At 35.3% G+C, this 20363-nt stretch overlaps 1 protein-coding gene across 5 annotated transcripts in view; it reads left to right on the forward strand.

Annotated features, from left to right (window-relative positions):
• The window catches only part of HEATR5A (HEAT repeat containing 5A), a 56912-nt gene that overhangs the window by 326 nt on the left and 36223 nt on the right, over nucleotides 1–20363 (forward strand). For 3 of the 5 annotated variants that reach the window (XM_065753622.1, XM_065753641.1, XM_065753648.1), the window contains exons 2-8: nucleotides 6725–6803; nucleotides 8148–8413; nucleotides 10416–10627; nucleotides 14963–15071; nucleotides 15576–15725; nucleotides 16016–16187; nucleotides 17973–18133. In XM_065753622.1, the coding sequence (XP_065609694.1) occupies nucleotides 8288–8413; nucleotides 10416–10627; nucleotides 14963–15071; nucleotides 15576–15725; nucleotides 16016–16187; nucleotides 17973–18133 (930 nt within the window). In that variant the 5' untranslated portion in view covers nucleotides 6725–6803; nucleotides 8148–8287. Of the gene's footprint in view, nucleotides 1–47; nucleotides 190–6724; nucleotides 6804–8147; nucleotides 8414–10415; nucleotides 10628–14962; nucleotides 15072–15575; nucleotides 15726–16015; nucleotides 16188–17972; nucleotides 18134–20363 lie in introns of those variants that run through there. The other 2 variants (XM_065753631.1, XM_065753657.1) reach the window with 2 other exon arrangements.

A 20363-nucleotide genomic window follows, 5' to 3' on the forward strand; every position in this document is an offset into this window, starting at 1 on the left:
ACGCGGGGAAGGGACGGGACGGGACGGGACGGGACGCTCCTCCCTGGAAGCTTCGGGGGACGAAGGCAGTGCCCTCCTCGCTGCCCGGAGTGTCCCGGGCCGAAGTTGCAGGGTAAGGCTGCTGATGTGCCCGGTGTGGGTTTGGTGGAGATCTGGAGACCGCAGGGTCCGATTTGACGTTCCCGTGCAGTGAGTATGCGTAGTCCGACCAGCTGGTTTTATTTTTAACAGATCTTTTTAACTCCCATTATTTTGGGGAGAGAGCAGTGGTTGTTGGACACTCCAGCATATGCAAACGTGGTGGCCGGCGTTTTCATTTTGAACCTCTGGCTGCCCCGATGAGACAACGGCAAATGCTCAGCGTAATGGGTAAGGCTCTGCCCAGGGAAATAAAACGTGAGGAGGTGCATGAGTGCTGGCATTTTGAAACGAAGGGAGGGGAGGCTGCTGGTATCTTTGGTTAACGCTAGGGTAAACCTTATTGAGATTCAGGGGGAGAGTGATGGGAGATAAGAAAGGCGCATAAAGATGAGTTCAGCTCTGGGCTCCTATGCTTGGATGTTTTTTGAAAGTTTTAATTCACTATTTGTAATGTCTGTTTAAGTTTGGGCCAATTTTTACAGAGTTAAATGTTTGTAGCTGTCGCTGTGGCTTCTATTCAACTTTTATTTTATTCTTATTTCCCAGAAATATTCAGTCAGTCTGCATTGTATGTCTTAGTGTTTTGCTGTATGGTATGTTCTCTACTCATATATGAAATAACTGTGGCACAGAGGATAGATTACTTCTGGCTGTGTGCTGAGGGATGTTTGGTGCTTTTTTTTTTTCCTTCCTCTTTTCCTAATGGTTTGTCACAATGAAAAGGGGGAGGGGGAAGCCAGCTTAATGTTACATTGAGTCTGGTGATAAATAGAAAACTTGCTATTGTGTACAGGATTGGTTTCATTGCTGGTAGAAGTTACTGACTAGTTCATTGCATTGCACTGAACATGCCAGAAACTTTGTTAGCCAGTGAAGGTTGATCATCTTTTAAAATGCAGAACATGCTAACGTGCTATTCCATCAGCAACACCTCACAAGATTGTTTTCAGAGTGTGGGATATTTGTTCTATTTGGTTTGTAAGAGAGCAGGACTCTACGAAGGTGTGAAGGATATCTTTACTGCAATCCAAAATGTATGAAATCTCTGTGCAGTTACTCTTTTATTTATTTATTTATCGAGCTGCTCTTTGAGGAAGAGACCTTTAAAATACCAGGAGAATGAACCATTGCAGGCATTTCTGTCTGATTTATGCCCTGAGAGTGGGCTCTATCTGTCAAACAAGACTCCAGCACAGTCTGCACCTGTGAGGGCTTCTGCTGCTAAATTTCTGTGCTGGTGCACTTTAGTGCAGTTGAAGGCTGGTTGTAGCAATAAATAACCCATTCTATCATAGCCATCATGATTTTTGGGGAAAACAAATATAATTTATCTAGGATTTAAGGACATGTTCAGCAAAACTAAACTGGATTTATCTAAAGGGAAAACAGGTAGCTAAAATCAACCTGCACCTATTATAAGTCAATTTGAAGTTCTAACAAAGAATTCAATTTCACCCTACTTCCTTTGTTGTGACAGAAAAACACGTTGGCACATTCAGTTTGATGTATTTTGGCTGTGATAAACAATATAATCTACAGCATTGTCAAGAGTAAAGCAATTCGCAGACATTGAATTTTTTTTTAGGATGTAGGTCTGTGTTTATGCTTTTTGGGTGTTTATGCACTTGTCTTGCTGTCCCACCTGTTTTCAGACCTTCAGATAAGTCCTTGCAATTTGAAAGGTTGCATGTTAATAATGTTCTCAGGTCCTTGTAGTGTAGAGCTAAGTTTCTCTTTTGATGTAAGCTTTCAGAAGTGAAACTGCACTAGTTGTGGGAGCTGAGGATGAGTGGGCTGGTAGCGCTGGCAGTGGGGCTCAGGAAATGGCTGGTTTACATTTCTCAATAACTGAATGTAGCTCTTTGTTTCCTGAAACAGTTCTTGTCAAGTGGAGATAGAGATTAAAGTGATTATAATAAACACAGAAGTAAATTTTAAGTACTTTTTAACATGGCAAACAAATGTTTTCCAATACCTGTACTTTTGAAAATGTCTCAAATACTTTACATTGCTGAAGCAGTGATTGTATTTCCAGGCACATTTTTCAGGGCATGATTTTTCTCTAGTTATATCAAGTGTTGTGCTCAGAACATCATGGAAATTATTCAGCATTCCCAGAAGACATTGTCTTTTCATTTCTTTCAGTCCTTCGCAAGTGTATACTGTGTTACAATTCTTATCAATGCCACTGTTGTGTATGGAGGTTCTGGGTGGTCACGTTCTTTGTGTGAATATTTTTTAGAACAGCATGCCTCAAACAAAGTTTATGCTATATTTTGTTTAGTTTTTTTTATTGCATTTAAGCTTAATTGCTTTCTCAGATAGTGAGTGACTTTTCTGAAATTTGGAAATCAGGAACATTAGATAAGCCCTACGCTAAGCCTGGCTATCAAACCAGTAGTTCGGAATGGTTCCTATGGCAGAAAACAAGTATGTTGTATGAGCATTTTTGTTCACAAGACATCAAAGCATGGTCTTTTTGTTTTGCAGCATGAATGGGAGTGATATTTGTTCACTAGCACAGTCTCAAATGTAATGTGCAAATGATAAAACTCGTGTGGAATCTGCAATATAATAAGATGCACTTGAATGACAACTTTAGTAAGTGCTTGTGTAAATGCTGCCAAATATTCACTGATAAAAGAGAGACATCATTTTCCTGGGGCAAAATGCTTCTTCCAGAACACGGTTAACCAGTGAGCCTGAAAGAGACATCTTGTTTCAGCATCTTTGATTTCAGAATCGTATTTCTGAGTTGAATAATTACATACAAAAGTACAACGTGACTGGAGTTTTTCCCAGACTGGAATTTTCATCAGTAATTAGAGCAAATGGAGGGTTGTGTAATGATCAGTTATTTTTCATTGTTGTTAGTCCAACTCATCGTTAAGATTCATTGCTTTTTGTTGTGTTGGATAGGCACGTGATGCAAATGTGTACATATCCTTATTTAAGAAGGAAGATAAGTTCATTTGTGACTGGAATTGAATTCCTTCATAACACAGAATAGGTGTGACAGCATTCAAGTAGTCAGCTGTGAGATTTAATTTCTGGTGCATGTTCTCCATATGGTAATATATTTAAAAACAGATATTAATATATACAGTTCTGCAAGATATAAAACTCAGAATCTCGGGTCTCCTCCTCTATGACATGATTTTCTGTGTGCTCTGGAGTGTGCTAATTTTATGTCTTGTAGCCTTTTGTTGTAAACTCCTTTTTGACATCACATTTAGTTGTATCTTCTTTAAGCTTGGCTTCAGATTTTCTGCTGCTGACCAATATAACCTAACATCACAAAACATCTTGCAAAGAATGCAGGGTTGCTGTATTCTTACAGCAGGTCACACGCTTTGGATGGAAAGCTATCAAATCTATTTGATGCCAGGGAGTAATTTTGTCTACATTGGTTAATTGCTGGTTAATTCAAGCACGTGTGCTTGAATTTGTGTAGAGAAAAGGATCAAGCTGGCCTAACACGGGAGATGATGCCACACAAAGCATGTTGGGGTACTAAGGTATTTGTGTTGAAGCCGATTTAGCTTTTCTTTCTCTGTGAGGCAGACTTTGTTTCTGTGTGTTTGTTAGTAACAATTTGTAGAAGTAACTAAGTAAACAAAGGCTGCTCTGTCCTGTGAGTAATAAGAAGTATCTTTATGTAGGATTTGAATAGTTCCACTTCTGTAGTAAGTTCAGTGCTTGAAATCCAAGCTCATAGGAGTTGGGATTTTAGTATCTGGCCCTGAAATAATCAGACTTTATTTCTTATCAAGCTATTACAATTCTATCACTGTTGTTTATTTAGATTAGATTATTTTTGTATGTACTGTAACTCCTAGCAAGTTATAGTTGAAGATAACTCCACCTTTAATTCCCTGGGCAATCGGTTCCCCTATTTGAAGTTACTGTGGGGTTTTTCCTGCACTTTTTGCTTTCTTGAGATCTCCATTCCTGCTTATGTTTGCCTCCTAGCATAAAAAATATATATATACTGTAACTACTGGACTTTGATGGGCTGTTTTTCACTAAAAATAGCTGAGTTGGCAAATGTTTTAAGGTGGGTTTTGGCCCAGGCAGCCAAAGTAAGCATCCTCCTAAGTTTCTCTTATCAGAAGTAAGCCTGAGGGTGCAGGGTAAAATTCTGTTTGTTTTGAAGACAACCTAAGCAGGTATGTGAAAGTAGTTGAAATAAGCCTAGGCATCGATTGTCTTGTCATGTGCTTGGCTCAAATGCATGAGTAATGATCATCCCATTAAACTTTTAAAACAGTGCTGCAGGAATAAAATTGATCTGAACTGGTAATGACTGTAACTACACATGTCAGGCGGGAAGGCTCTCTCTTCATATCAGTTTACGTGTGAGATAGGTGACGATAAAGCCTGGTATATAAGGTGGGGAAAAAAAAATACATGAAATCAGTTAAAATACAACTAGCATCCCAACAAAGGACAACTTGAAACTAATGACTGTGCTTTAGTTCTGTTTTTCAGCAGTATGATGAAAATGACATTGATTGTATAGTCATCCCAGTAGCAGCTGTTACAAAAATAGTGGCAGTTATTACTGTTTATTTTTTACTATTACACATTTTTTATTATTATACATTACTGATAATAATAAACAGTGATCATTCATTAAAAGACCTGTGTCTTACTTCTCTGCTGGACTAATATTTGGAAGAAGAGTAGATCCACTGCCTTTATGATCTTTGTTTTATATCAGATTTAAGGCCCAATTACTGTAATACTTTTGAAATGGCAAAAATAAAATAATCAAAAATACAATTTATACAGCACTTTATTTTCTTCTGTGTTGTAAATGTAAAGAACTGTATATCCTTTCTCAAATGTTGTTTGGAGATTGCTCAGGATAGTCTGATTCTGTTGGTATGTGTTTCATTCAATGAAATTTTATTTTTCCACACTTCTGTTTCAGATCAAATGGAATCAAAAGCAGTAGGGAAAAAGAAGAGCGTCAGGGGATTATCAAGTAGCTCAACATTTTAAAACATGTTTCATCTAAATGTCAGTGCTGCTTTACATTCTTAGATTGTACTTGTTTTGATTCACTAGTGTTAGAGGATGTTCCAGGCAATAATGCGAGCACTGTCTGGTGTAACTCTGTTATGCTGGATTGGCCCATCACATGGCAATGCAGTGCCTCTGACTGAAGCAGAGTTGTGGATATGTCAGGGCTGTGAATGTTTAGACTTGATATTTCTTTCTCTGCATAGAAATTGCCTAATAATATTTTGTATGCATAACAAGAGTATATTTAATATTAATTAATCCCAGCTCTTCACCATTTTCTGTGTTTGTATTCTGGTTTGCATAGTCTTATATGCACCGTGACTTCTGTGTTGTTCTCCAGTGTGACAACAAAACCAATATGCAGTAGTAAATTTTTACTCCTTGCATTGTCATCTTTCTTCTCAGAATGTTGTATGCCTGTGTTCTTCTCTTGTTTTTACTTCTGGATCTGGTGTGTGGGTTTATGATGCTATAAGCATGAGCTTGGGGACGTGTATTTTTAAGAGGATAGGGAATATAGTGTTTTATGCATAGATTTGTGGATCCAAACTTTGCATGTTGGTCAGGACTGGGAGGATCAGGACTGTGATTGTTTGCTGCACTGTTATGAATTTCTGAAAAACTAAATCTTCCCTAATTAACAATCAACCTCTGTAGTTCAGATGTGATACAGTCTTTCCTTTCAGAAATGCTAGCATTCCCAGCTATGTTAGCAGGTATTCAATTACAAAGATCAGCAACTAGACTACAGTATTTTTCTTTTTTAATTATTTACACAAATACTTACAAAAAATCCAGAATGACTTCAGTGGAGCAATAAAAGCTTTGCCTAATATTAAAGGAAGTGTCCTGTAAGTTGTGGTGGAGTTGTGAGCAGGGTAGTTGACAGAGTGTAGACTTCTCCAGGTTGAAAAGCACCTTGGGAGCTCTTTCTGTGTGACCTTTTGATCAAAGAAGGGTGAATTCAGGCTGGGTTGCTTAGGGCTTTGTTTAGTCTAGAGGTCTGAGAGCAAAGGTTCTACAACATCTCAGCACCTGTTCCAGTGGCTGATAATCCTTAGAAAGAAAACCTTTTTTCCTACCTGCTTGGAACCTTCGTTGTTTTAATTTGTGCTGTTTGTTTCTTGTAGTATTCCCTCCCACAGACCTCAGTAGGGTATCTTCTTGGTAACATTCTCTTGTAAAGGCTGCTTTTAGTTCCCCTTGTGGCTTCTCTTTACCAAGCTAAACATGTCGGGCTGGTGGATACCATGGCTCCAGCCCATTGACTTTCTTCTGGGGAGCCCCAGCCTGCAGGTACTAGCCCAGGTGTGATGTAACAAGTCCCATTGCGGGGGACATTGTGGCTTTTTCAGAACAGATGAATCACCTTACCTTCTCTTCTGGTTATTGATATAGATATGAGTGCTGTAATGATTAACATAATTCCAGTTTAAAATAACAAATATTTTGCACCTGTGCTTTTTTTAGACATTGAAATTGTTATTCTGTGTAGAACAGACACTTTTTAATCATCTTCTGAAATTTATCTTTGTGTTAACTCTTTTTCTAGGAAATAGAGTTCTTGACATCTTTTATCCAAGAACCTAGAGTGGAAAGAGTTTTTACAATGAGAAGAAATCATCTGCAAGGTAAGTGAAAGTCTGACAGTGATCTGTTATCTATGCAATTGAAGGGAAAAAGTTATCAAATTTCCTCTGTATGTTCACTGAAACGATTACTGTAGCAATAGGTGTTTTAGGTGTACGAGACATCTGGTAATTTCAGTGCTGAGCAGTGATGAAACTTTGCTCAAGTATTCAATGAAATATGTAATCCTACAGATATTGTATGTCACAAAAAAAAAATGTTAGAGTTAAGTTCTCAGAGTGTTCATACTTGTGAACATCTGTTTACCTGGGCAGTTTAAGTATGTATGTATATTTATCTCTACTTATTTTATATTGTGGCCTTGTCAAGCTGCCTGGTATTTCAGGTAAGTTTAAAATGTCAGTTCATTACTATAAGTTCCTTTGTGAGGAAGTTTTATTTTAAGATGCTTAGAATGTAGTGAAGGTAACCTTTTACTGTGCATTTGTTGACAGCCTGAGCACTGAATTATTTAGAATTGCTTTGTATTGCCCACTAGACTGTTAGATCATTTTACGCTATAATATTGTTACTGCATAGGAAAAAACGCATGTTCAGCAGTCTCAGTGAACTCTGGAAAGGATAATTTGTTTGGGAGCTAACAGTATGGCTGACATTTTACCAGAATCTTCTTGACTATTTTTATTTGCAAAGCCCACAGAATATTAAATTATGTTCTTTAACACTGTGGCATTTAAAGAGGAGGCAAAATGTGTAGTTACATGCATTTTTCATCTTAATTTGCTTCTAGCTATAGCTGTCTACAATGAAGGAATTCATAGAGTAGTCTGAAATAAGTAAAATCAAACAACTTCGACTGAATTTGTTCTTGAAACTTTTTTTTTTTACTTAAGAAACTGAAAAAGGAAGACATTATTAGAGGTTGATTTTTTACACCTTTCTTGGAGTTGAAACTAGGCCAAGTGTTTGAAAAAGATGTTCACATTTAAGTTTGTGGGTTTAATCAATGTGAATTCTTAGGTTTAGGTTACTTCCATTCTTGCACTTAATTCTAGATCACAAAATCCATCTTACTTGGAGTTGGTTGATCGTTGTTTTCAGGCATATGCTTATTCAGATGCAAGAAAAGCTCATTTCATATGAAATATGATGAATTAAAGTAGGTTAGTGAGAACTTTGATGTATTCTGATCTGTATTTACTTGGCACATTACATCAATATCATATTTACCTAATTTCCAAAAACATTAAATATTACTAACACCATTTAAAGAGAATGACTGTAGTGTTTTTGAAAATTTTAAGTTTTCTTTTTAAAAGTATTTTGGAATATTGAATGTAATGTGATTGCTGATTCCTTTGCAACTTTTTTGTTTTTCTGTTTAGGTGTTCAAACTTCTGAGTCATCAAATATTAATGAAAAGAAACCAACTGATTAATTAACACATTTCTGGCAGTTAGTTGATTGTCTTTTATTTTAATTCTTTGGTGTTTGATGAGGAGAAATTTGAGGAAAAATTCAAGGAATGGAGTTAGCTCACAGTTTACTACTCAATGAAGAAGAGTATAAGCAGCTTGGTGAATATCAAAAAGCAGAGTTCATTTTTGAATGGCTACAATTTTTGGAAAGGCTTTTACCAGTTACTAGCAGAGTAAGTATAATGTGACTTGAAGAAAAAGCATGTTGTTTTGTTTTATTTCATTTCCTTTGTATCTTATCTTTTATGTACTGTCGCGAATGGAAACTACTACACTACATTCATAAGAAAGAGGCAGTGTATATTTATTGATGGAAAACCATGATTATTGTAAATAAGATGGTGAACTGACAAGATTTGAGGTGGTACGATGTACTTAATTATTTACTGCATAGAGGGCACGGTAAACACATATAGGATACCTCCCATTACATCATGAGGTTCAAAGTGAACCCATTTGCACCATGGAGTTACTAAGGAGCATTGGTATGGCTATGTCTTCTCCTTGCTTCCAGACTTGGTCAGTTATTTATGTCTGAGGTGTTATATGTACACAGTCAAAGATTGAATCTTAGTGAAGCAAAGAAAGCTTAAAACTAAATATTAGTCACTTTCTGAGAATCTGTATTGGCAAGGTGCTTTGATGTCAAGGTGTAAAGGATCCCTGTACAGGTGTAACCTCAAGAAATATGCACATTCAAGGGGAGATTCTGTTGTGCAGATAGATGCCATGCTGGAGAGCTAAAGGGGCTCTTGGGCTGCTCACTATTTATGGGGTAAGATAACTGAGTCATAGTCACGCTTAACTATAACCTTTCATTTATTTATTTTTAAGTGGCCCTCAGCTGTTGAACCTACTGTCTGCTATCATTTCTTTCAGCTCCTTGTTTTAAGACAAATCTGTGGTAGTTAGTCTGTCTTAGCAGTAGTGTTATCAGTGCTGTTACTCATTGTCTTCCTGTGCAAGGTCTTGTATACAAGTCCAGGTCAAAGGAGGAAGTGTGGGAAGAAGCTGGGGAGAGGTTATGTGGAGCTGCATGATCACAGGTAGTGCATGGTGTAAGAAGGCAACAGCTGTGCCTTCTAATAGGATACAGACACTAAGGAACAAGACTAGATAATACAGAAGGAAAGTTGGCTTGCCCCTTCCAAAAACTGGTGATTTCTCAAGAGCAGTACAGTTTATCCAGAGACCAGATGCTAACCCTTAAATAATGGTGAGGAGGGGGAATATCCAGGCTCTTCCCCTTCCCATCACTCAGATTCATTGCTTGCACCTGAGCTCCTGGAGTTAGCCACGCCTTCTCACCTGCTGCTCAACCATTAGTTCAGGCTGTGACTTGGCAATTCTTCTGCAGGGTAGACATACTGAAAGTATGATCAATTAATAGTAATTCTGTAAATTTTCTAATATTTTTGTTGCAGTCTTTCAAGTGAGAGCTACTGGTCCAATGAAAAGAATTGGAGGAAAAAAATATTTGTATTTATTTATTTATTTTTAATTCTTTAAGTTGATTTACTGCTGCAAGACCTTGCAACCCTGTTATGAGTAATCAGATTTCCACTGAAAATGACATATTTATTTGATAATTCTCTAGTAAGCAAGGATGTAACATTTCTATTATTATTATCTTCCTGATCAAATGATAGGAGATGGATGTACCTCCAATTCTCCATTTGTTTCTTTTCCTGCTTTGTGTATATTAAATGGCATATGTGGATAGTTAAGAGTAAACCAATCTAGATGATGTTATTTAAGTTATTTGTGCTGAAATTTCTACAAAAAAAATCCATTCTCAATAGAAAAAAAAATGAGATAAGATTAAAGCACTCAATTCCTTCTTGAAGAACTTCTGCAGTGTTTCTTTAGTACTTAAATTATTATTAATCTTTAACGATGATTAACAATCTATTTTTTCCTTTTAAAGAAAACAAAAGAAAAATGAAAAAGCAATTTTGTTTCTAGCAACTTTTAGTAAATGTTCCAATGATGTATGGAAAATGCTCTTGAAAGTTCTGAAAAGTACAGACTTTTTTGAGATGGCTTCTCTCTAGGTAGGAAAGTGCAGTGAAATTAACACTAAGAATGTCAATATATCAGAATGGTAGCAGAATAATGAAAAGTATTAGCATTAATTATCTGTTAATATTTAACTGCTACTGATTTTATTTCCAGGCTGATATAAAAGAAAACCAGAAGAAACTTGTTGAACAATTGACTTCTTTATTAAACAATTCACCAGGACCTCCTACCAGACGGCTTGTTGCCAAGAATTTAGCTGTACTTTATAGCACTGGAGACACTTTTTCTGTTTACCAAACAATTGAAAAATGCAATGAACTCATTCGGAGTAAAGATGATTCACCAAGTTATCTTCCTACGAAGCTGTAAGTATTTTTTCATGGAACTCTACACTTCAAATCCAGTAACAGCAGAGACACATGTGGTGACACATGATAAGGTATGAATGTAGGGGAAGGCATGCTCCCTCATTTCTGCCTGTTCTCCAAACAAGCTTTGTGCCATAAGACACAGAATTTGAGAGGCTCCTTGATTAGATTTGGGCACACTTACAATAATTATTCTAAAAAGTAACTTTTCAGACTGAGCACACAAAGAAGAACTGAATTCCTTTGGAAAATGAAAGCAAATTCAAATTGCTTCCTTCCCTCTAGACACTAGAATTTTATCTCAGTAATTTAATATATGCTGCCTTCAAGGCAGAATTATGAATGATTAAAGATTTGTGTGGCTTTTTAATGTATGTCTTTGTGTCTTCCCTGGAAAGTTTGGATAAGTTCAGCTGCAGGTTGTGAATAAAATCAGGTCAGTACTTTACAACATAAATTATCCTTCAGAGTTTAATAGCTTAGAATATATTTTACATTGTTATTTAAAATTTTCTCATTGCAGTTCAGCATAAAAAAATCACATTAAACATATTTAAATCACGTTACTTTTGAAGCATTCAACACAGTGGTAATTTGATGTCCAATAGGAATCAGCATGGATTGCAAACGTTAGAATGAAATTTGGCTTACCAAGATGTTTTGTGTCTACTGGATCCACTGGAAAGAAATGCAGAGAGTGATTTGAAAGCTAAGCTGAATTAATTTATTTAGAAATGTAGACATGCTAAATCTGTATGCACATGCTGTCATTTAAAGTATAAATGACCACAGTATGCTTTAAGGTACTGCATAAATTAAAGACAGTTTTTGTTTTATGGTTATCGTGTATGAGGAGACAAAACCAGTTTACAATGCATATTGTTATATGTAAGCAAGTCAAACACAATTTGTTAGATAAGAGCTTAAGAAAGCTTTTAATACATAGCTTATTTTAACATCAGTAAAAGAACAAGCATTTACCTGACATGATAAATCTGAGTTCACTTCTATGGGACAGATAATGAAAGAAAGAATATATTGGTATTGAATATTGTATATGGGCAGCAGGAATGTAAAGGTACAAGACAGTTGTTGATTTTGAACCAGGCAATTGAAGAAAGAATAGCAGCAATGAATGACAGAGTTTGAGCAGACAAGTGTCTTAAAAAAAAAAAATTACTGTACAAAATACAGTGACTGAGCAAATTTCTTAGACTTGAACTGGATATAGTTACTTAGAAACATCTGAAATATTTGTAATTAAATGCCTGAAGTTTAGCCAAAAGAACAAAGGAAATATTTTTGCAGAATGCAAACCAAAATATGGGAATAACTTTTGTCTGGCTCACTGTATATCCTCTGCTGTGTTAAAATAAATAAATAAAGGTAGAGATAGGGAAACATCATTGTGCATTATTAATTATACAGTTTAAAAAGCAGATCAGAATCACTCATTCCCTCTTTGCTTCAGATGCTAATTGTGTTTCTGATAATCCTTTTCTAATGAAGTTTCCTGAAAACAGATTTTTTACAAGGAATCATTTGTCTTTTCCAATACTATATTGTTTTCTGTTTCCTTCTCATTTCAATTGACCTCTTGTACTGCCTTAATAGTTGAGAATAAGCTCAGCTTAAAGAGTCTTAGTTCTGCAAAGTAAATTACTGCTATTAGTACTGTTGCTGAACAGTGAAATGTATTAAACTTATAAATGAGTTTAGTATGGCACAGAACCCTACTAGTCTTATTTGCTTCAGCTGTAAGATATTGCTTTGGAGGAAGTAGAATGGTGTCAGATTAGCAAGGAGAGATGCTGGAGTCCATTGACAGCAAGGTGAAAATGACAAAGACACATTTGGTGGAGATCCAGAGTCGGAAGGCAGAAAAGTAGCTGGAGGAGAAAGAGAAAAGATGCAACATTAAGAATCCTGATGGGCCTGAAAATGGTGTGGTGAGTGAGTGAGAGGTGATGTGGAAAAAAAAAAAGCATGAATAAATCATGGCTTCAAATACATTTCTTGCAGTATCAATACTGAGACACTAGGCTATGGAAAAGCAATTAGAATAAAAGTTTTATTTTGTGCACCTTATTTTGGACTACTTGGTGTCCTGTCAGGAAAGGCTGCTTTTTTTTGTTTGTTTGTTTGTTTGTTTTCTTTGTTTTGTTTTTAATCTTGAATAAAGTCTTGTCTGTGTTTGCCATCTGTCTTTGTCAGTTTAGCATATGTGCCCGCATTGTCTGGTAGCTCACTTTTCAGTCATTGTTAGCAAATGCTGATTCACCTGGAGATTCCTCTAATAACAGTTTCCAATTAATTGTTGTTTTATCTCATAGTTTTCCACTTTTCTTCTTTCTTTTGGGTAAAGGATGTTTTAGACAAGCAGTTTTAAAAGAGAGTAGCCACCACATTCTACTAAAGTAGAGGATGATGTGACTTATTTTATCAAATCAGACAAACAGGTTATGTAGCTTGACTTTACATTCCCAAGTTTTGAAAATATCCACTAGTATTGTTTTTAATCTGTAAGCATTTTAAAATTATTTGGCTGATCAGGAAACATTCCTTGCTGATCTCATTGCTATTTTACTACTTTTAAATCTTACTTTTGCATTTCTGCCAAGTACAGTTGTTAAGGCAAAATTTCACAGAGAAAAACTGAAGCGTATCTCATATTTAAAGTCATTTAATAGCTCAGTGTGGTGTGCTGCTAAGGATGAAAAGTCACAGGCAGACATTTTTCCCCAGGGAACTTGGACTTCCTTTGAAACCTTGTTCCCCATCCAAAGAGGCTTCCTTGGAAACTTCTGCAAGATGACAGAATCAGTATTTTACATGGTTTGGGCTTAGTGAAGAAATATCTGTGGGAAAACTTTTAGACAACCAGAGTTTTGATACAATCCCAAAAGACAGTCAGAAGAGCTACCATCTGTCATATAAAGCAGAAATAGCTGTATTCTTATCTTTAGGTAACTAGATGTTACACGTCAACAAATATTGCCAATTACTGTGCAACACCGATGGATTTTTATATCATGCTTAAGCAAATAATTGGTATTACTAAACCTGTAAACACTCTTACATGTTATTTCATGATGTAAAAAGGCAGCCCTGGAGATATTTTTCTTGTGTATGTTTACTAAACTTTCTTTACATCAATTACAGCTTGAAATATATATTATATAGTCTTAAAACTAGCTACAGGAGTTATCTAGGATCATCAAATGATCAGAGTAGTGATAAGGTACTGCAACTATAGTTTTATGCCCATCCACACCACAGACAAATCTAAAATCCAAACTGTTGGTATGTTCCAGTACAAATAAAAGCAGTAATGAAAAATATTGCTTTAACAAAATCAGAATTTTTAGATTGATTAAAATAATAAAAACTATAACTTTTATTTTCTTAACTCGGGTTGTTTAGGAAATTACACTTACTATTCAGTGCATTTTTCCAATTAGAAATATGTTGAGTATTAGATTTTAAAACTTCATTGTAGTACTTGATCTCATCTGGGGAGTAAATAAAAAAATGTTTTCTTGTAGGTGATGCTGAGCTGTATCTGTGCATTAGGTAGGTCTGGTCAAAGAGCAGAAAGGTGATTACAGATATCAGATATTTTTTCCAGCAAAGAAATTTTATTCATAGATGGAGCGATATAAAACCAAAGCATTTTCCTTAATTAATCATTGAAAGTAGGGTACTCTTCAATTGAGCAACTTTTTTTTTTTTTTTCCCATCACTATATAGCAATTTTTGCTTTTGCTCAAGGAAATTCCTATGAGCATGCAGAACACACAGAATCCAGTTGTCATTATTTCTCCTGGAAAAAAAATTCAGGATCTGTGTATAATGACAAGAACATGGATTTAGACTTCCTTATTTCCTCCATGATGTTTCTACAGTAGGTATGATTGTACAAATCAAATTGTCAAATACTTAAAATTGTATCTCCTGACCATCATGTTGTAGATAAACTCCTTGTCTGTTTCTAGCAGCATATACAGAAGCGTGATGACATAGACTGTGTGATGCAGGCCATTCTTAGAAATTCATTCATAAGACTTAAGGGTGGCTAATGAAAAACATTTTTCAATTGTAAAATGTATTAGAAGTTTATTTTCCCAGCCCCTGCATCTCAGTTCTCTTATAGTGCTGAGTGTGTGCCCTGCACTCATCTTTTCTTTATTTTTTTTGATAATCCACTTACACTTTTGAAACATTCTGTTTAGTTGTTTTGTGATTTGCCAAGTGATTACATTAGTCTTCTTTATCCCTTTCATCTGTTGTTGCATCCATTTTCATGCATTTTTGGATTTGCTTTTGTTTTAGTGCTGCGGTGGTATGCTTGGGCTATTTATACAAAAAATTGGGAAGAATTTTGGGAAACAGTTTTACTGACACCGTTGGGAATGTGCTTAAAGCAATGAAGAATGCAGAGGTATTGGAATGGCATGTTTAAAAAATGATTAGAAAAATGATAGGATGCTTACTGTTGTTATTCCAGTGAAAAGGAGAAATTGCATGATACCAGTGTATGAAAAAACTATGGCAAGTCATAGAATAAAATTCACCATCTATATTGCAAAGGATTACCATCGCAAAAGGATGGAATGTAGTCATTCTCATGCTACCTTCATGAAATAGCTTGTTAATCTAGAGAATTTAATTGCCTTTACTAATGAGAACATTTTTGCTTCAGCTTGTGTTTCATATTTTGAATATTAAATTGCCCATGAGTACCTTTCCATAGAATGCAGTATCTTTCATCTTTACTTGGTTATAGTGTTACAAAACAAGTTATTTAACTCATTTCAGCATAAACAGATTTCTAACGGTGAAAAAGTCTCATACATTTGTTTACTTGTTTTGGTAGGCATCATTTTGTATTTCCAAGGAGTTTAGGACTATGGAAATGTAACATCTCCTCTTTTTCATTTTTCAGTCTCAAGGACGTTATGAAATCATGCTTAGTTTACAAAATATATTGAAGGGTTTAGGAGCTGCTGCTATCCCTTGTCATAGAGATATTTACAAAGCTGCCCGATCGTGTTTGACAGATCGATCTATGGCAGTCCGCTGTGCTGCTGCAAAGGTAAAGTGGTCTTATAATTTTCTATGTAGTACACTTTGGAAAAAATTTGAATTTAATTGATGATGAGCATATCAGTAAATATATTGCTTGCTTGTCTGTATTTCCTTGACATTGCCCTGGCAGCAAAAAATCAAGTAATCTTAGTATGAAGCAGCATGCTTATTTTATTAGGGAGAACTCTGTGTTATGCTGCAAGCTAAAATCTGTACTGAGTGCTTTTCCATAACAAACCATTGACCTTAGGCATTTTTACTTTTTTGTTTTTTGTTTTTTTTTTTGTGTGTGTCTAGTGTCTTCTTGAACTTCAGAATGAAGCAGTATTTATGTGGAGTACAGATCTGGATAGTGTTGTGACCTTGTGTTTTAAATCCTTTGAAGGTTCTAATTATGATGTACATTTAGCAGTTTCAAAACTTTTAGGCACAGTACTGGCTAGAGCTTTAACATCTAAGCAGACAACAGGTAAGTATGAACTTTGGTGATTCATCATCTGTTTAAAAAAAAAAAGTTATCTATCAGATGTTCAGAAACACTCAAGTTCTGAAACCTGAAGTAGAATGACAATGTAAACTTCATCTAGCTGTTAGTATCAGTGGTTTGATCTTTTTTGTATCTTTTTTTTTCTTGTAACTTTTTTCTCATATAGTACTGCAGTGCTTTTACTTGTGTTGCACAGCTCTACATACATTAATTAGCAGTAATAATAAAATATTTGTTAAAACTAGTTTCCTCTGTTACAAGAATATTACTATATTTTTGCAATGTAGGAAACACTAAAATGTGAAGGAGTATCTGCCTGTCAGACTGAAGAGCTAAGAATGACTTTTCAAACTGTTTTTCCAAAATTGTCAATATTGTATCTGTATTGTATAGTGGTATAGACATGATCTGAAGCAGGAATGAATGCATAGATCTGTTGTGACAGCATATATAACGCTTTTTGCTGATGGTCTGAGGCATCTTGGCACAAAGCTATCTCAAACCTTTGGTATAATTTAGAGTGGGAGTTTTCAGTCCAGTCTTAGGAGCCCAAAGCTAAACTTCCAACTGTAATCTACATGAAATATAACATGATACTGGGTGAATGTGACTCTGCTTTTAATGGCATAAAGTCTTTCAGTGCAATGAGGAAATGACAAAATGAAGTCGTTAAGCCCAGCTTACTCTTTTTTTCAAAATTCTTGAGACTATTGCTCTGAAGACTCTTAAAATCTTGAAATCCAAAGAGATATGTTAGAAAAGAAAAAAAACCTTTAGAGAGAAGAAAACAACTTAAACTGGTCTTTTTATATTAAAATAGAAAAAAAAAACAACTCAAAAGCCTCTCTGTCCTCTTTATAAACTCTTTCCTCTTTGCAAGCAGTGTTAGTTACACAATCTTAACACTTCAGTAATACAAGAAGCTCATCCAGTTGGTTTGTTGGTTATTTTTAGTAGGGAATCCTTAGGTTAAAAACAAGTTAAACCTAAGAGACAGAAGCTGGGTTAATGCAAAAAGGGGCTGGGGTACAAGTGGAGGGAGCAAAACATGAGGAAATATGTAACTACATAATTTCTGCTTTGTATATGGTAACCTGTTATTGTGGGGATTATTTTTTTTTTTTACTTTATTGTCTTAAGTCTTGTCTATCAAATCAAAATATTTGAAATAGAGTGAAAAACACAGTAAAAAATTTCGGCTACTTAATTACTGCACAGTGTGTAAACCATGTGAAGCTTGCACACACAGATCCCAGCATTTATTTTAAACGAACTTTCTGTCAGAGGGCGAAACTGAATAGAAATTAGAGATAAATAGTTTCTTTCCTGTAGATTGTAAGCACGTTCTATTATTCTCATTATTTTGAAAAGTTAGTACTAAGTTGAGAAGCTTTTTGTTTCTAAAAGAACCTTTTGCTGCATCCATTTCTGGCTAAGTGTAACAGGAAGGTAATCTGTTCTGTCTTGAATCTGGAATAGAAAGGCATCTTTGGTAATGGGTTGATCAGGACTTTCACAAAGCTTAAAATAATATGAGTAGACTATACAGACTGTTTATAGAGAGGGCTTGGATTTGGTAGTAAATAAATACTGAGGAAGGGTGTGTGTGTATATATATATACATATATATGTTTCAATGGTATTTGGATTTGGTTGTGTTACTGAATTATGTAAATTATTTTTTCTAAAATGATTGGAGTTAAAGCTTTCTCTCTGAAATAAAAATTCTACAGAGCTATTACTCTAAACAATTACATCTATTCTTAGTACCAACCAAGCATAACTCCCGAAGAATCTCTTTGGAAGAAGTGATGGAGCTCTTAGGAACTGGATTTCTGCGCGGAAGTTCCGGATTCCTACGAGCCAGTGGTGATATGCTGAAAGGGACCAGCTCAGTCAGCAGAGATATTAGGGTTGGAGTCACACAGGTTTGTGTTTCATTAGTTATGTTGTTCTAAGGTCGCTGAATATTCCTACAACAACTTTTATATATCCCTTATTTTGTCTTAGCATAGTATAGTACAGTCTTAGTATAGTCTTTATATACAATTAAAAATAAAAAAATTACATCTTGAATTGTGTCGGAAAGATTTCTGATGGTGCTTATTGTTTATATGGTAGCTTGAAATTTTCAGAATGAAATGTGTTACTTGTGAAATCTTCAAGTGATAAAAAAACTGAGATACAAGTAATTGCTTTCATCAAAACGTTTCTTATTAATCATGTACTACTTTATGTCTAAAACTTAGAGGAGAAAGTTATGAGAATTCTCTAAACATGCAGTGGTTTTTTCTGTACCATTCTCAGGACCATTCTTAGTCCCATTTTGAAAGAATGGTTTCTGCTTTGAGTAATAGAAACAATTTAGTGACACGAAACAAATATTTGCTTACTGGTTTTGTTGTTCTGGGGTGCTTAGTTAAAGGATAGAACTTCGTTAACTGAGAAGGGCTGAAGTAGAATGTACAGTGCACACTGGTAAAAAGTAAATGTTTCAGATAAGCTAAGTGCTTCTTGCTGTAAATGTTACCTTAATCAGCACGTGCTTGAAAAGACCTAGACATTCAAATGTTAATGGTAATGGTGAACATTTACATATCCTACAGTGGTGATTGTTTTAATATTACAGTTGGCACAGGTATTTAATGTCCTTTTCCCCAGTAAGGGGATTTTTAGGCATTTCAACTACTCTAGTGCAAAAAAAAAATCTCTGAAACAGATTTAATTAGTGATGGAAACTACCTGACTTTGCACTGACGCATCTAGAAGGTACTCACAGATTGTCTTCATGCTCAGCTCATATGAGGTGGGGATATGAACTTCTGGCAGGATGACAGAAAAGAGAGGGGAAAAAATATGTGCTCAGGAAATGGATGCTAGACTCCTAGGGTTTTCTATATACACGGTGATTTTATTGATTTTCCTTGGAATAGGTATTTCACTTTAGTATTTTGACTTTGTGTACTTTTTTTTTTTTTTTAGAGATTGTTTCTCTTTTTCATGGATTTCTATGCTAATGCAAACCAGTTCTAGATGGTGTGCTCTGTGCTATCGCACTAAAATCAGAGTGATGTTTCTGTAAGAAACACAGTTTCATCTTTGCCAATGCCTGTAGGAAGAAAATGCTTACATTTATAAAATATATTAGTTAATATTTGAATTAGTTTGTTATAATATTTAAAAAACTAAGAAATTCTGAAGATGGCTTCTTATATGTGGAAGAATAATTTTTATTTATTCAAGATACAGCCAGGTTCAAGATGTAGCCGTGGCAGTATGAGTCTTTGCAGCTCTATTCTCTTAAATCCCTCTGTTTTTGAATCAGTAAAACAGTGGTAACATACTGGTATATTATTAATCCTAAGTAGTATTTAAGAACTGTTAATTGCTAACAGGATTTTCTTGTACAGTTTCTCCATTTATGTTACCTCACTTTCTTTTGTGGAAATAGTTTAGACGTTTATGTTAGACACAAGCTGAAGTATATAAGAAGTAAACACAGAAGTTCGTTGATATGGATAGTATTTGTGCACTTTCTTTGGAGGACTATTGCATATTCATTTGCATATTCTCATTTTATGGGTTCACTTTTCTTGGTGGTAACACATCTATTCATTAAAAAACCCAACGCATGCACATAAAAGGCGTTTATAAGGGAGTGTATTATGTGGCAAAATAAATGTCCTTTTGGTAATTAGATTTGTAAAGTGACTCTGTGTTCTTTCTCTTTGTTGTGACGTCTGTAGTATTTTTATGGTACCTCCATTGCAAAGCAAACAATTAAAATTCACTGAGATGAAGAGCAGTGCTTGGGGGCTGCAAATATTCCCTAATTCCAAGCTTATAATAACTAAGTTCTCTCAGGGTTATGGGTTACAGTATTGTAACATAGTAGTTCTTAAAATGCATTCATACATTAAATTAGTGTTCCATGTGCAGAATGTTAAATAGCTAGGAGCTGTTGTTCGCTGAGACCAAACACAGTGTTTTACATAACAAGTGCCTGTGCAGGGTAAACTGGCATTTCTCACACTCTGGAATTAAATAAAATGGGCAAGCAACTTGCATTAACTTACAGTCAAACTAAGCTGTGATACTGCTAGGATATTTTTGAGTGTAATTTTCATGATTTAAATAGATTAAAAAGATTGCAGCTAC

This window comes from Cyrtonyx montezumae, unplaced genomic scaffold (assembly GCF_038088225.1).
Source record: "Cyrtonyx montezumae isolate F1298 unplaced genomic scaffold, pur_monq_1.0 scaffold_10, whole genome shotgun sequence".
Taxonomy (NCBI): Eukaryota; Metazoa; Chordata; class Aves; order Galliformes; family Odontophoridae; genus Cyrtonyx; species Cyrtonyx montezumae.